Genomic DNA, 17,698 nt, shown 5'->3' on the forward strand with positions numbered 1-17,698 from the left:
ATAAGAGGACTTCAATGTGGGAGAGAGGGAGGCTGTGGGTATGAATACAGCATCATGTCCCAAAAACCTTAATCAAATTTTAAAATATGAAAACTTAGAACTTCACTCCGACTTCTGGAACAATCACATATACCTATATACAGCCAGGACAACCTGAGCTCAAAGCCAGACTCGGACACGATTTTGTGTGACCCTAGCCAAGGCTCCTGACCTCAATTTTCTCTGTATAAAATAAGGATGTTTCAACAGCACCTATCTTACAGAGTCATTGAGGATCAAATGAGATAAAAATGATAAAATTCTTAGCATAGTGCTTGGCATATAAGAAGCATCATATAAATACCATTTATTATTATTATTATTATACAGTTGAGATTCCTCTATAATGGAGATAAAAACAGACATATGGAAGTAGATATGATTACAAACAAGGAAGTGAGGAGAGATGGGCACAAGAGAAACCCAGGACAGAACCTTGGGATCATCAGTATTAATCTGGGAAAGAAACTGAGCTAAAGAGATTTGGGCTAAAAACCAGCAAAGACCAGTGTTACAGAGATCAGGAGAGAAGAAATGTTTCCAGTCACATGATTAGTAATATCAGAACTGCTAAAATGTCAAAGATAAACCTGATTAAAAGGTCATCAGACTTAATAATTAGGTAATAACTGACATTCTTATAGTCCCTTCTTTAATTTTCAAAGCTCTTTACATATATTGGATCTCACTGAATCAACACAACCACCTTGGGAGATAGTTATCAAATGAATAAACTCATTCTCAGAGAAAGTTAAATGACATGCCCAGGGTCAAAAGGCTTGTGTTGTAGGCTGGTCTTACATACTCTACCACACAAAGTCACTCATCCTCTGAGACAGCAGTTCTAGTACAGGGGCAAGGTCAAAGGTGAGGGTGTAGGGGACAATGTGCAGCTTCTATATGGTGGTTAGTTTTGCTGATTTGCTTTTCCCTTTTTTTTATTCTTTGCTATGATGGATTGCTCTCTGGGAGAGAAGTTTATCAGAAAACTTTATCAGAAAATATAGATGATGTAAAAAACAAAAAATATCAGTAAAACTAATTTTAAAAAATAATCTGGCAGCAATGTGAAATACAGATCTGAGAGAGAGAGAGAGAGAGGAGGTATGAAAAACAGATATATGGGATATTAAAGCAGATCATAATGCAAACCTGTCCTGTGGGTGCAAACCTAAGATTAGAAAGAGATCAAGGAAGCAGCACTCAGAGAGCGGGCCATAGAGCTAGGATACCCTTGGCAGCTTCAAGTTCTAATCTGACACATTTCAGCTACCTGATCCTGGGCAAGTCCCTGGATGTCTCAGTGCCTCCCTCCCAAAACTATACCAATGAAAAAACAAGTCTGAACCAAGTAAATAAAAAGATAAGAATAAATATGTTAGACATTGTAGCATTAAAAGGAGACAGTAACAGGTGGTGAGAAGTGTAAGAAAAACAAGGGCTTGAAGAGTCTCAAATAATCCCAAGAGATGAACAGAGACAATTAAGTGAGCAGCAGAAACACAAACAGAAAAGACTAAGCAGGGCTAAGAAGCCATGAGAAGACACTGGATTTAGAGGCATCGATCTGGTGCTATCATCAAAGAAGCTCTGCGGATGAGTAAGTCCTTTTGACATCTATAATGTTTTACAGTTTACAGAGTGCTTTACATCAATATGCTCATTTGGAACTCACAACCAGCCTAGAAAATAGGTCACACAGCTATTTTCCATTTTACATATTAAAAAAAAAACCTGAGGCTTTGCTATTTGACAAGACTTCCCAAAGCTCATTGAGTTAGTAAGTGCTCTGGTCAAAACCAAGACCCACGTCTTGTGATGAACTCCAGGGATTTTTTATGATTCCTTAAGGGCAAGGACTCTTACCCTGTTGGTAATCTATGTCCCTTTAGCAATCTGGTGTAGCCTATGGACCCCTTTTCCAAATGATGTTTTTAAATGTCTAAAATACATAATAGTCTTACAAAGGGAAAGAAATTTTATTGGAAAAAGGTGCTATGTTTTTTTTTCAATCCAAATTCATAGACCTCCTAAAATCTTTAATCTTGAACCTGTAAATAATCTCTAGAACCAAGGTAAAGAAGTCCTGGTATAAATGAGGATTAGAAAATAGAAGAGGATCAAAGAGAGAACCTTGAGGAATACTGACATTAAGAAAATGGGAAGAAGGAGCCAGTAAGGAATAGTTTTAGAAAGGGAAAGAAAGCATCCCTGGTTTGCAATTTTAAAATCATCACTGATTCCTCACTGACTCTACAAGCTCCTAGCTCATCAGTTGTCAGGTTTTGCTGACCTTCTCACCAGGACACCTCTAGGGAATGTCCCTTCATACTCTCACACCCTCCTTTAAGCTTTGCAGATGGCCTCTCTTCCACCTTTCCCCATCCTGTCCATCTACAACATGGCTACCAAACTGAAGTTCTGAAAATGTAGACCTAATCAAGTTACTCTAGTAGTCAACAAGCTCTGGTGGTTTCCAATAGTCTCTAGGACTGAATACAAACTTCTTGGGCAAAAAACTTGACGATTTTGCTTCAGCAATCATTCCAGGAATTACTGCATACTCCACTTTCCCACAGAGTCAACACAGCCAAACTGGCCTCAGGCAAAAATATTCTCTTTTCTATCTTTGGGTTCTTGAATAGCTTCTATTTCCTGTGTCCCTCAAAACTCAATTCAAGGGTCTTTTCTTATATGAGAGCTTCCTGATCTTACTAAAGCATTATTCTCCCCACACACTTTAAATAGTTTTATATTTACTTCATAAAAATGTTTTATTTTAATGTGTATGTATTATTTCCCCAGAAAGAATGTGAGCTACTTGAAATAAATACTACTTTGTGTGTTTTTAACTCCAGGGTTAAGCAAAGCACTCAGCAAACAGGAGATACTTAGTAAATGCTTGCTAATCAAAATGACTTGCAAAACTAAGAAACAAAGTATTGCTGAAGTAAATAGGGTGACCACTGAGGGCCAACATTTGCAAAGAAGGCAATGAAAATGACTAAAAAAGGCTAATGGGATGAGCAATAAGAGTCTCTTGAAGAATTTAGGAAAATGTGTCACTAAAATATCATCAGAAGAGTGGAGTAATGAAGCAAGGCAACCAGATCCTCATGACTTTTCAAATTGTTGGGAGTATAGGAAATGAGCATTTAGGGACCAGTAACCACTGCTTTAAGGCAACGACTCAAGTCAGGTCTGGTCTAACATCAGTCCAGTGGCAAAGGTTTAGAGAATGGATAAGGAGATTTCCAACACCCACTTTGAAAAAGAAAAAACTTGACTTGTGAGATGAGAATTCAAGACTCAGTATGCAAGAAATAATTTCAATGAAAAGGAAAAGGGAGAATTTCTTAAAGTGACCAAAATGGCTTCAAAAAGAGATACACGCAAAATAAAATGCAGCCAAAATTAGAAGTAAAGCAAAAAAATGGGGGAAAATTTTTATAACATGTTTCTCTGATAGACTTCATTTTGCAAATAGACAAGAACTAAGCCAAATTTATAAAAATAAGAGCCATTTCTCAATTGATAAATAATCAAAGGATATGAACAAGCAATTTTCAGAAGAAATTTATAATCACATGGAGAAAATTCTCTAAATCACTAATAAACGGAAAAATGCAAGTAACAACAACTCTGAGATACCACCTCACATCTAGAAGATTAGTTAACATTACAGAAAAGGAAAATAGCAAATATTTGACAACTCATTGTTAATGGTGATGTGAACTGGTCCCATCATTCTGGAGAACAGGAATAAAGCTCATTATATAAGGTTAAAATATTGTGCATATACTTTGACTCAGCAGTACTGCTACTAGGTCTGCATCCCAAAGATATTAAAGCAAAAGAAAATAGATCTACCTGCAAAAAATATTTCCGGTATCTCTTTTTATGGTGAAAAGGAATTGGACAATTGGGGAATGACTGAACAAGTTGTGGTAAATGATTGTGATGGAATACTACTATGTTATAAGAAATGATAAACATGATAATCTAAGACAAACCTGGGAAGATTTATATGAACAAAGTAAAATGAACAGAACAAGAACATCATACACAGTAACAGCAATATAGTATGATGATCAAGCTACTCTGATCAAAGATTCAAGACAATTCCAAAGGACCCATGATAAAAATTGATATCTATCTCCAGAGAAAAACTAATAAGAGAGAGCATACTGAAACACTTTTCTTTCTTTTGGGGTATTTTTTGGCTACATAGCTGAGACTGCTTGCCTTCTCAATGAGTGGGGGGAGGAAGAGCAAGGGAGAGAATTTAAAACTAAAAAAATGTTAATTTTGTAATTTAAAATTGAAAAAATATTTAATAAAATAAAAAATAAAATTTTTATTGAGAAATGACTAAATAAAAGGTATGTACAAAAAACAGAAGAGTAACTAAGGATGAATATAATACAGTGGCATAGTCCTACAGGAAAAATGTCCCAGTATTAAAATCCAGAATGACATGGTGATGGAGGTTCAGAACAAAAAGAGCGTCTAAAAATCTATCAGGGGTAAAAGGAAGGCAAAAAGCTATTACATGGGCTCATAGTGGATGGGATGAAGATGAAGATGATGAAAATGGTGGTGGTGGTGATGATGATGTATGACAACAACAAACAATGACAACTGCTATTTTATGTTCTCTTCTCTAGAAAACTGATCTCTGGATAAGGAAAGATGGGAAAAAAACTGCCAGCATGGAATAGAAATTCAAAAAAAGTAAAGAAACAATTAATACATCAAGATTCATATTTGATGAAGTCAAGTCAGTAATTTAATTATATCCAAAATGACAGAAATGAATGACAAATATGATTACTGGATCACTGCTGGTGAGTCTGGAAGGTTTCTAATAAGAAAGAAAGAAAGTGTAACAGAACTGGACAAAGAGAAATGCTATTCTAAAAGAAAATAAGAGGAGAGATCAGAGTCTACAAACTATAAGCCAAATGAAACTGACTTGCACACTTTCTTGTTTTTTCTTGTCATTTCAACAACTCTTTCCGACCCTATTCAGTATGTTTTTGGCAAGGTTCCTGGAGCAGTTTGCCATTTCCTTCTCTCTACGGATGAGGAAACTGAGACAAACAGGCTTAAGTGACTTCTCCGGGATCACAATGCTAGTAATTGTCTGAGGCCAGATTTGAATTCAGGAAGGTAAGTCTTCCTGACTTCAGACCCAGTGCTCTATCCACTGCACTATCTTGCTTGCCACTAGAACATGCTATTAAAAGGCTGGGTTTTTTAAAACATTTTAAAAACAAAGTAGTGGATCAGTTAGTTGGTGCAGTAGATAGAGCACCAGCCCTGAAGTCAGAAGGACCTGAGCTCAAATCTGGTCTCAGACACTTAAAACTTCCTAGCTGTGTGACCCTGGGAAAGTCACTTAACCTCAATTGCTTCAGGGAAAAAAAGCAATGGTTACTAAAATCCAGAATAGCTTCACCAAGAATATGTCATGACATATTACCATTTCCTTTTTTGACAGAACAGGCAAATTGTGACAAAGATGCTCATGTTCTCACTGCAGATAAAGTGGACTAATATGGAATAAATGACAACATAATTAAGTCACCCTGAGAGACTGGCTGAATGACCACACTTAAAAGAATAGTCATTGATAAGTTGCTGTCAAACTAGAAGATGATTTCTTATAGGATAGAATGCCCTAACAATCTGTCTTTGACACCTTGCTACTCAAAAATCTCCCGGCTGTGATTTAAGTGATGTTAGTCAGGGCATGTTCGTCCATTTTGCAAACAATATGAAGTTGGGATGGATAGCTAATAAGTTGATTAGCAGAATCAGGGTATCTTTTGAGAGGCTAGACTAAGGAGCTAAATTGAATAAAATAAATTTAATGAAGATAAATTTAAAGTTCTACTCTTGGTTTCAAAAACTCAACTTCACTAATATAGGATAGTTATCCAACAGTTCCTGAGGGAGAAAAAAGTGGCTTGGAAGCTCTTCTGAGTCAATAGATTATCTGAAAAAGTTACTGCTATCCTAAGCTGCATTAATGCAGATACAGAATCTAAAACAAAAGAGGTAATAATTCTACTGAATTATATACTGGTTATGTAGAATACTGTTTTCAGTTACATTTGAAGTACATTTTAAGAAAGAAATACTAGGAAAAGGCCAGAAGAGTGTGACCAGAAAGGTCAAAAGAATCAAGAGTTCATGCCAAGTTAGGATCATCTGAAGTATCTAGAGATATTTCTCCTTAAGGAGGGATACAGAGGAAAGGTCTTGAAGTCATCTGAAAAACTCATATGCAAGAAGTGACAGCCCTGTTCTGCTTGGTCTTTGAGGAAGGTGCAAAGAGGAAGATTTAGACATGATGCTGAGGAAAACTCTCTAATCACTGGAGTTCTCTTAAAGTGGAATGGACTTTCTTGGGAGAAAGGGGTTCTCTCTCCCCCTGGAGATCTCCAAGGATAGCTTGGATGACACTTACTGAAAATGTTTTGGAGGGGATTCTGAGATATGTGTGGCTTAAATATAATGACCTCTGAGGTCACCTCCAAATCTGAGATTTTCTGATGTGGAAACCTAAATTCTGACCTCTTTGATATAAGAAGTAAGACACACTAATTTATAATTAAAACTCATAAATATTAATAATATTCATGAGAACAAAATATTATCTTAGATAAAACTTGCCTTCACAGCTTTCGACTGGATTAAGCCCTTGTCCTCTGGAAACATTCCAGCACACCTTTGTTTGAATGCCAATGAGGTCCATTGTTCCAGTGTACAGGCGGTACCAGAAGGCTAGGATTACCTATGGGGGAGAAAAAGAGTGGAGATACCCAAGGACAGGATATTCTACCTTATAGATATCCTCTTCTCAAAGCAGTAATTTATGATGTTTCACCCATTTTAAATGTTGTCCTTAGAGATGGGTAGAAAAAGTCACTCAAAATTTCATGACAGAGTGAAAAGAACTTTGGATTCAGAATCCTATGGCCTTGGCTCCAGCTCTGGCTCTGTCTGGTACTAACATGGAATTAGAGGCAAGTCTTTCCAACCCTCAGTTTCCTCTTTGGTAAAATAGAGAGAATAGTAATTGCACTACTAGCCTCTTAGGAATGTTGAAAAAGAATACACTTTGCAAACTGTTAAGCACTTTATAAAACTAGAGCAATAATTATTATTTTCAAGAGATGATCTATACCCTTCACAAAATGGGATAAATGATATCCCTCTCACACTAATAGGCCTCTTCTGATACTCCCTCATGGCACAGACAGTTCTTGCTTTGCTGGCAGCAGATGAGCTCAGGCTGGTTTTTTTTTTTTTGAGCCAGAAAGGCTCCAGTGATTGACCCAGCAACTCTGTCAATCTTGTGAGATGCAATATAGCTCAAGTACAAAGAAATTCATCTCCAAAAGGTTCACCACCATGTGATGAAATTTTCATTAACAGAAATTCATGAAACACATAGAAATTGAAATATATATAGGGAGAGGGAAAATTCCAACGGATAAGAATCAAAGATATTTGAAAGTAAAAAAGAATAAGGAGCAATAGGTATAAACTCAGAATAAAGGAAAAGGAAAGATTATTTTAAAAATCAATCTGGAGGGGGAGAGTTTGTAGCTTCACATTTGGGTTCTTTAATAAATAGATATTAATAAACAGAGATTAGGACTGATAAAATTCTGAAGAGTGAAGGATAATCTAATTTTCCCCTTAATTATGTCACTGGTGACTGCAATTAGCTCTCTTCAGTGGCTATAGGACACAGTTCCGATCACCCTGTTGAGATACTTGAGCATCACTACCAATTTGATGAAAATATGAGGGAGGTATGTGCTGCTTCTATAATTAGGTAGAAGTAGTATGTGGCTTAGGGTCAGAAAGACCTGGGCCCAAGTCTGCCTCTGACACATCCTAGCCTTGTGTAGACATCCTAACCTAGAGTAACTGACTAAAACCCTCCAGGATCCCAAAACAATTAGAGAAAAGGTGCTGATGTACACCAGTGGATGGGCTTTTCACACTAACAATCCCCTACTCCAATTAATCAGACCCAGACCTCTTGCCAAAATATGAAAAAATAAAAAGTTGATTATCCAGAGCTTGAAAATTAAGCCCGTTACTAGTAGCAAAAGCACTGGCTAGTTAGTATTTTTAATACTATAATGAAAAGATAGAAAAGTTGAAATCTCCAGTTTCTGGCCACCAGAGGACACTATTCAACCACTTGTTCAGTTTTGTTGGGTTGTGCTGTGGTTTTGTTTTTTTTTTTTTCATTCAAGTTAAACCGAATTATCTCACCGCCAATAGCACTGTGTTTTTCACTCTCAACCCTCTAATAACTGAGATTTTCCTTTCCTGTATGTCAATAGGAAGACGTGGCTTTGTATGTCTATAAAACCATGCAGAAAGTTCCAAATCAAGCAAAATCAGTCTTCTCCACAGGTAGACAAGGCCACAAGTTGTAATATTAGAAACCTAAACCTGGGCCTCCAAAACTTCCTTCAATCATTGGCTACTGTCTCAAACACAACAGGCTAGAGTTCCATCCATTAGCTTAAGGCAAATATATATATACATATAGAATGCACAAACATATGTGTATGTTTATATATGTCTACATGTGCATGTGTATATGCATATATAAAGAGAAAAATATACACAAAAATATGTTGCTTTTTTGGGAGAGAACTTTTTAAGTTTCTATCAGTCAAGGATAGCCTCATCCTACAAAGACAGAAATGCTGAAATCTAGAAGGCATCAGAGAAGAGTAAGATCTCATTATTTCTGCCCAGCTTAAAAGATTTTCAGTATGGGTCTGGTGAAAGGCAGTATGTCTTCTGGCTGGGACCTTCCATTGGAAATTACCTTCTATCTACTTTACCTGTAGATGTCTTGTCTATAACCAATTATTTACATGCTATTTCCCCTACTAGAGGATTCAAGTAGAGAGTAAATTAAATGACCTCTAAGGTTTCTCTCACAGCTAAACTTCTAGGATTTAAGATGTAGCATCCCTATCCCACATGAATGTGCTCCAAGGAATATTTATGGTGATTGATGGGACCAGTGGTATCCAGGGACCACATGAAGATGAGAAACAAAGGTAAATAATCTGGAGTGGAGGAGGGCAGTAAAGCCTATTAAGGAGAGAGGCAGAAATAGCAGGAGAGACATTCCTGCTCTCATTTTTCACTAACTAGAAAGCATCCAAGGACTCCCTAAAGATGGAAGGGCCTATCTTGAAAAACAAGGAAACCAGTACCCAGTGACTCTTCAATGAAGGGAAAAAGAAAAACAAACAAAGAAAGTAAAAGATGTCACTCACAACAAGACGAGCAGGCCAAAGCAGACCTGGTGAGAAAGGGCCACCACCAGAGGTTCTCTCATCCCTGGGATTATAAGGAACTCAGGATGTACATACACATCTTAGGAGCTAAAATAAATTCATTCCACAATTTTTCTTTTATTCCCTCATTTTCAACAAAACTTTTTTATAAAGTTGGGTACATACATTCTAAGAGGGTGTACATTCAGTATGCTGGGGGAGAATCTATGAAAAAAACATATATCCTTTCTCAGAATTACACAGACCATGAACCAGGGAAGTAATGAAATTACTCAAAAGTCATGAAAGGATCTCTAGGGCAAGCATCAGGCTATGGTTAATTTGGCAAGACACTATAAACCCTCTGCTACCTGGACTCACCTTTCCTAACTAAGTCTCGCTAAATCCGAGCCTAAGCTTGGCTTCAGACACGCTAGTTTCCTCACCACCTCTTCCCTTCTTCCTGCTTTAATACTCCATGCTTATGACCATCTTGTTTTTGAAAATGCTCTACCACTGATCTCTACACCTCTTCTCCTGAACTAAATTAAGTCTAAATGCACACTTCCTTCAACTTCAATTTAAGACTTATTTTGTTTTTAAAAGCATCTCACCTCCCTCCCCTAAATTTTCTATTCCCTCAGTAATTATGTATACAGTTGGTATGACATTACTTTGTACTGATTTACATTTTTATATTACTTGATAGTTATTCCCTAATTCATTTATTTAAAAAATTAGGTTAAGTCCCAGCATAATTCTACAATGGATATTTCCTAAGTGAAAACATTCACTCCAGTAATTTGGATCACAATCCCTGGGGTTTTTTTTTTCATCCCATGGAATGCTTATGCATAACCTCCTAAGAAATTCTTCACAAAAAAATCAAACTGAGGATACTTCCAAAATTTCTCAGCTTTAGGTGAACACCAATAGCACTCTTGTACTGTCTGACCACTGTTCATCCCCCATAATCACTACATGACTGGCCAAACTGTTTATAGAACATCTGATAAAATTATTTTAAAAATCCTTCACTGGTGATATCTTGTAGCCCAGTCTTGTCTACCACACAACTCTCCATGAAGTATTCTATATCTTATAGTCATACAGAATGGCCAAATTAACACTGATACTTAAAATAAAAGGATTGATCACAAAAACAAGTTTTCCTAAAAAGATCTAGCCCAAATATTTTATGTATATACTTCTTATATATAATATATATATACATATATACATATATATATATACACACATATTATCAGTAGGTCAGCTTTACAGGTTTTCCATTAAAAGGATAATCATAGCCTGTTTCAGTCACTTGATTCTTCCTGTGTATTGAGTGATTATAGAGCTCGTTTGGGAGGCTCTCAATGTTTTGGGACTTGATGCAATCAGTACAACATCATCTAGAGGTTTATATCATCTACAGGAAATTCCTATTCTGGGCTGATTTTTCCATCTTCCACTGTAGACATCTGGTAACATGCTTCTCTATATTGTGCCTACCTTGATATTTATAATCTGAGGAAATCAAATGAGCAAAATATTTTGTGCTGCTAATTTCTGAAAAAACTTTATATGATTTTGATATATGAATGAGATATTCCATATTCCATATCTTATAGTCATACAGAATGGCCAAATTAACACTGATACTTAAAATCAAAGGGTTATATATACATTTACATAATGCTATACTTTATCTTCATAACCTTTTAAGAAAATTGCATGCTGATATAGCAATGATGAGAATTAGAATCTTGTTTGAGAAAATCAGCTTGTTTCCTTCTCAAACAAGCTGGTCAGAAATTCTTGATTTGTATAAGGAATATCTCATAATTTTTTCCTCCACCAGTTCATGTTATTTTCAAATATATTATTGGTAATGATCTTTAAGATCCTCCTCTGGAAGATTTTCCAAATAAAGTTCTTTTCTAAACTGGTGATGCCTTTGGCTACCAAATTTCTCTGAGATCCTAGCAGAAGGAATTGGGAGGTCCTGGTTTCCTGACTTACATTCATAAAATTCTTCAGAAAATGGTAATAGTCTGTTCTTTAATATATTTCTCATTTTTCAGAGTCAACAGTTTATTTCAATAAATTAAGCTGGTGATGTCTCATTGTGCACTCTCTTGTCTAATTTTTATTTTTCCTTCTTATACTATATCACAGGTAAAGTTCTGTGACATATTCCAAAAAAAATATTGTATCACTAAAGAAGCTACTGAAGTGTGCATTAGCAGTGTGAATTATCTTTTGGAACAAACTTCCTCTGCATCCCTTATGCAGACTGGATTCTAACTGGTTCTTTGAACTTTGTGAACTTTGACTGATATCAAAATCAAACATCTCTCATGCTTCTTCAATCACATAAAGCATCTTAGCAGTTTTGAGCACATGATAACAAATTAATGTTCATTTATTGAATGAATAAATCTCATTTCTAGAACTGTTCAAGACTACAGTCCCTTTAAAGTCAGCAGTAAAAGAATAATCCTACTCCTTCCTTTATCATCTAAAGATGAAGTTTCTTAATTAAGAACATTTTTTTAAATGTCAATAATATACGAAGATTGTCTCCAGATAACATTAATTCTTCACAGAGAACTAAGAGAAAAATTAAGCAATTCCTAAACTCCATTTGGAGACTGGAGATTTAAAGTACAGGGGTATATAAAATTCAGTCTCTAATTCCTAATTCTACAAACAAATACTAATGAATGATTTTGGTTTTCCTCTCTTCTGGAATTGCAGATTGCAACAAGAAAGCATGTTCCTTAGACTAAGTAGCTCTGAATTTTTGCACATTGTAGGTATGTGGCTGCATCCTTCTATTGTCTATAAATGTTCTTTCATTGGATAGATTCATTGTCCTCAGCAAGTGGCTTTGTTAACTATTGTAGTCACTTTGTCTACAATTTCCAGATCAATTTTCTGTGCTTCTTTTCTTCAACTGCCATATCCTCTCTAAAGAATTTTCCAAGGAATGTAACTAATTATTATCAAATGCAATTTATTATGTAGTTTGTCAGTATCACTTCATTCATTTAAAATTTAATTTTATTAAGAGAAGTACTATGCAAACTGGATTCACCTTTCCCAAAATTACTCACCTCTGGATAAAGATGAAAACGTTTCACTGCATTAATTACAAGAGGAAATTCAGTAAGTCTATCATTCATAGTCATCCATAGTCCTCTCAAAAATGAAGGTGCTTCTATCATGGTCTTGAAGTAGGAATAGTAAAGTCCCTAAAATAGATACATATTTTAATTATATTAAAATCTGGGAATGACCATTTCCTTGCCTTTTAAAATTCCACATATAATTCCCTCTAATTTGTTTCTTTTAAGATAAAAATTAATCTTGGCTAGTATTTAATTCTATAAGCTTCTCTCTAGTAGTAATTTCACTTTTTAAGTTTGTTCCAAAAATACATGTAAAGAAAACACCCTAAAAATACTTTTAGAAAAATGGTGCTAGACTCCCCTTCTTTAAACGTGAAACACCACAAATTTTAACAGATTTTTTTCTATGTATTGACTAGTTTTGCTGAACTTCTATTCCTTTTTTTTAACTTTTGTGCTATAAGGGATAATTCTTTCAATAGAAGAGAGAAAATGGGCAATGTTTACACAAAAATAAAACATGTCAATACAATTTATTTTTAAGAAAATTTAGAGACTAATTATTTACCAAATTATAGAGAAGTTGGGGGTAAGACTGATTAAAAATGGCATGCCAGAATGTCTTCCAAGATATAGGCCTAATTTTATATAACATATAAAAATTGAATTAATTTAGCTGTCATACCAACAAAAGGCCAAGAAAAAAATGCTAGACACTAGTCAACATGGTATAGAATCCAAAATGCAAAATTAAAAGACCTCAGCCCTAGATCTGTCATTTTATTAGTGGCATGACTTAGAAGCAGCCAACTCATTTATCTGTGCCTCAGTTTCCACACTTAAAATGAGAGGATTCAAAGGATGATTGCTAAGGTCCCTTCTCCTCTCATATTTTGTTTTTAATTTATTTCCAAGTACCATAAGGGGCAGATATCTTGAATTATTTTTCTCCTATAATTCCACACAGTATAACAAATGTCAAAAAACAATTGTTGGTTCTAAGAACTATACTACCCCCCCAAAAAAAAAAGGATGATTTAGGATGGCAAGCACCATTCAGAAGACTACTGATGCATCCCACAGCCAATTCTCTTCTTTGTCTTTTTCCAATTTATACAGATAAGGTATACAAATACCTTATACAGACCTTAAGGAGAGTCTTCTAAATACTACACCTGTGTTCCATAATGAAAAAAAAAATAAAAGAAAATGGTTTTCCCCTTTGAATCCAAAAGGGAATGTTCTAAATCATCTTTCTAGACTTGAAAATAGGGATTAAGCTTTTATAATGAAGTATATTTTGGAGGAAAAAGAAAATCTTCTCTGTATTAATATTAAACTAAACATCCCCCAAGTCTAGATCTGGCTATCTTGTCTTCTTTAAGAAGCTTTAGTGGCTCCCTATTGCCTAGTAAAACAAATACAAATTTCTCCAGCATTAAAAGCTATTCACAATCTAGCTCCCATTCACCATATCTCCAAACTTATTTCAAATTAGTACTTCTATCCTGTCCCTATAGAGTAGGTAGGTATATGACATCTGGGCCTTTGAACAAGTTGTTCCGCCATGCCTGCTATGCTCTATTCCCACACTGAAGAGGTCCTTCCTGATCACCTTCACTTCAGTGCTCCTCTCACCCCACTTTCCATGATTATTACTCTGTATTATCTTGTTGGGAGAGCTCATATTCACTCAAGAAACTAAGTTACTCAAGGGCAAAGATAGTCTTGTTTTTGTCTTCCTCTCCCCAGCACCCAGCATGGTACCTTAACACACTGTAGGCACTGACTATATGGAGGTGAACTAAATTTTTAAAATCATACAGGGTGAAAGACACTATATTAACATTTTCCATGCTAAAAGGACTTGAATTTACATAAACAGTATTATCATACCATCTTTTAATGTAAAGGAGATATGGAATATAGAAAGCTCAGATTAAAAACAAGCCATAGCTAAGGAAATACCTTGCCTTCTGTCTTCCAGTGCAGGGCTATATATACCAGTACAGTCGCCTACACTAAGATTTTTCATGAAAACATGACAATATAAGAAATGTGATATTATGTTAAACCAAAATTTAATTTATCTTAGTGTTCTGCTCTAAAAATGAAAAGGATTCAAAGTCTTTTGAGAAAGCCTAGTTATCTCCTTTCACATGTGAATTCAGAAGAACTGTTATATTTTAATTATTTTCCTTCAGAAATATATTTCCACTGTTTTTTGATGGTAGTTAATAGAGAAATGACTTGCAATTATAGATTTCAGTCAACATAAAATCTGTATAAATGAATAGTAGATCATTAACCCCTGCATATTATCATTTCTTGACTGTTCATTCATTTTTACTCACTCCCTAAACTGGTTAACATAATTTTGATTAGAAAGGTACAACAGACAAGAAGAGGAAATGAGACAAAGGTACAGGGGAGGGCTAGCAAAATCTTTCAGGGAATAAAAACAGCCTTAAGCTACAACCCTGTCAAAGAATAAATTTTACTATCAAATTATTTTAGTGCTTATCAAGTTTCTAAGTCATAAACCAACTATTTAAAAGACCATATAATAATTTTTTTAGAAGGGCCTAACCATTTCAGTGCGAAAAGTCATCTCCCTTTCCAAGGTTGAGAGGTGGGAAAAATGGCGATCATTTTCAAAAAGAGTTGTTAAATGAGCCCTGAAAAAAAAAAAATGAAGGACCACAAGCAAGTATAAGAAACAAGATTCAAAATTAGTACTGAAAAAAAATCTAATTACATCTGCATACAAAATAAGAAACTTCAAATCTGATAAAAGGGAATAGAAATTCAAAGAAAAAATCTGAAATCTTTGTAATAAGGCATAAATTAAATTTTTTAAGAGTTTAAAAGTATTAAAATTATTATTTGATTTTAAAAATATTAAAATTAACTCACTAAATTAAAATTAAATCACTAAAACATAAATTTTAAAGTAATATCATAGGCTCAAAATATATTTTAATTGAATAAGACTATATTTCAGGAAAAAACTATTTCATTGACATAAATGAAACAATGTAAATGGGGCACTCTAAAGGAAAATTTAAAATAAAAGTATGCAAAATACATGTACATATACAAATATATACATACATATGTATACTTATTCATATATACTTCCAGATACAACAGGCAATACTAAAATAATGAGAGCAGATCCATTCCAAAACATTTGAATATTAAACTGAGCTGGATGAAACCAATCTAATGGATCTAATTAAGAAATTACTTCCTATTGTACTAATATAAAATAAATGCATTAAATACATTCCTTTTTCTTTTAAAATATGGTAATTCTATAAAGGGAATGATATTTTAAACATTTCTAAGGATTTAGCCTTAAGTTCTCACACTAAGGGCAGCTGCCATCCTCAGACTCTGTATGTAATGCCCAGGAAGGTCTTCATCCTGTAAGACCCCATGAGCCCTAGATCTGCCCACTTCTTCAGCACACCTACTGTAACTGGAAAGCTGAGCAGAGAACTCCTCCCAGATCCTCCATTTAAAAGGAGGCCCCAGGCCAGCCAGCTCTGCTTTTCCCCCTAGACAACACTTCTACTTCATCACAGCTCTGTGACCAGGAGCTTCCCTCTTTCCCTTTTTGACTTCCTTTTGTGATGTTGTCTTCTCCTATTAATTATAAATTCTTTGAGCTCAGGGACAATCTTTTTTTACTTTTTTATCTCCAGTATACAGTCCCAGACAGATAGTCAGATAGGTGACACAGTGGATAGTGTGCCAGGCCTAGAGTCGGAATGACCTGATTTCAAATCCAAACTTAAGAAACTTACTAGCTGTATGATCCTGGCCAAGAACTTAACTGTTTGCCTCAGTTTCCTCATCTGTAAAATGAGCTGGAAATGGCAAACCATACCGATATGTGGAAAACCCAAACAGGGTCGGAAAGAGTCAGATACAACTTAAAGGAATGAACTACAAGAAAGTAAATATTTATTGAATGACTATCTCTATGCACATATATTCATATTGGATTATTTTGCTTTATACAAAAAAAATGTTATGTAAAAGTAATGTTTTCCCATATACTTACATCATAATTTCAGAAGTTATTTTTCTTCATTTATAACAGATTTTCAAATGTTAAGAGTACTTAAAATTAGTATTAAATGTTTCCTCTTCATGAAAAACATCATGTTCCAAAAAATACACGCAAAACTTTTTTTCATAACAACTGGAGTTTGGGATATAAAAACTTATATGTATATAAAGGACCCACAGATTAAAAGTATTTGTTGAGCAATAAAAATTTTACAAAAAAAATTGTTTTATAAATAACTGTAACCTACTATATATATACACACATACACACACACATATATACATACATACATACATACATGTTTTGTGAGATCCAAATGTCACAAATCATTTTCTAAAGTGGGGCATAACTGTAATCAAATTTAAAGATACCTACACAAAGGCAATTCTGGTTTTTTAATGTGTATAAAACATCTTTGAAAAACATTTTAAAATAACTATTATTTGTTTATCACAAATTGCAATTAAATCTTACCAGTGTAAAATTCCCACAAAGGCACCTGGAAAGACAAAAAAGTTATTAAAAATTAATGATTAATCAGTGAAATAAGGTATAGACAATGAAGAATCAAAAACAAATTATCTCAATAAATCAGTGTTCAATAATTCTGAAAACAAATCATTTGGGGAAAAACTACCTATTTAATAAAAACTTCTGGGAAAATTGAAAAAAAAACAGGCAGAAATTAAGTTTAAAACATTATCTTATGCTAGATATTACAAAAAAACTAAAAATAGATAAATATTACAGGATACACTATTTTTAAAAAAAATAATAAAAAAAGGAAATCAGTTCCTTTTCAAATCTATGATTTTGGGGAAAATGCCTTAACTAAGCAAAGAATAGACATAAATATAAAATTATACTTTGAATTAACCAAATCAATGTAGCTAGAATATAATGGGGAATAATATCAACTGGGAAGTAATCTTTGCATCAAATATTTCTGATAAAAAAAAAACGCACTAAAATCTTTGAGATACTCATTACAAAGACTAAATGCCACTCCCTATGGCTAAGTAATCAAATATATAAAGCAAATAATTCTCAAAAGAAAAAATTGAAAACTACTAACCACCATGTGAAAGACTTTATTCTCTGATATTCAAGATTAA

General features: G+C 34.4%; 1 protein-coding gene across 5 annotated transcripts in view; it reads right to left on the reverse strand.

The window, feature by feature from the left end:
• The window catches only part of LOC100921232 (probable C-mannosyltransferase DPY19L1), a 144,017-nt gene that overhangs the window by 105,632 nt on the left and 20,687 nt on the right, over positions 1-17,698 (reverse strand). For all 5 annotated transcript variants that reach the window (XR_004232067.1, XR_004232066.1, XM_031953021.1 and 2 more), the window contains exons 2-5: positions 17,058-17,082; positions 15,093-15,180; positions 12,488-12,625; positions 6,721-6,841 (exon numbers count right to left, since the gene is read on the reverse strand). Coding sequence is in view for 3 of the 5 variants with exons in the window: in XM_031953021.1 (XP_031808881.1) it covers positions 6,721-6,841; positions 12,488-12,625; positions 15,093-15,180; positions 17,058-17,082 (372 nt within the window). In the remaining 2 variants the exon portion in view is untranslated. The remainder of the gene's footprint in view (positions 1-6,720; positions 6,842-12,487; positions 12,626-15,092; positions 15,181-17,057; positions 17,083-17,698) is intronic.

Source organism: Sarcophilus harrisii, chromosome 1, assembly GCF_902635505.1.
Source record: "Sarcophilus harrisii chromosome 1, mSarHar1.11, whole genome shotgun sequence".
NCBI classification, from domain to species: Eukaryota; Metazoa; Chordata; class Mammalia; order Dasyuromorphia; family Dasyuridae; genus Sarcophilus; species Sarcophilus harrisii.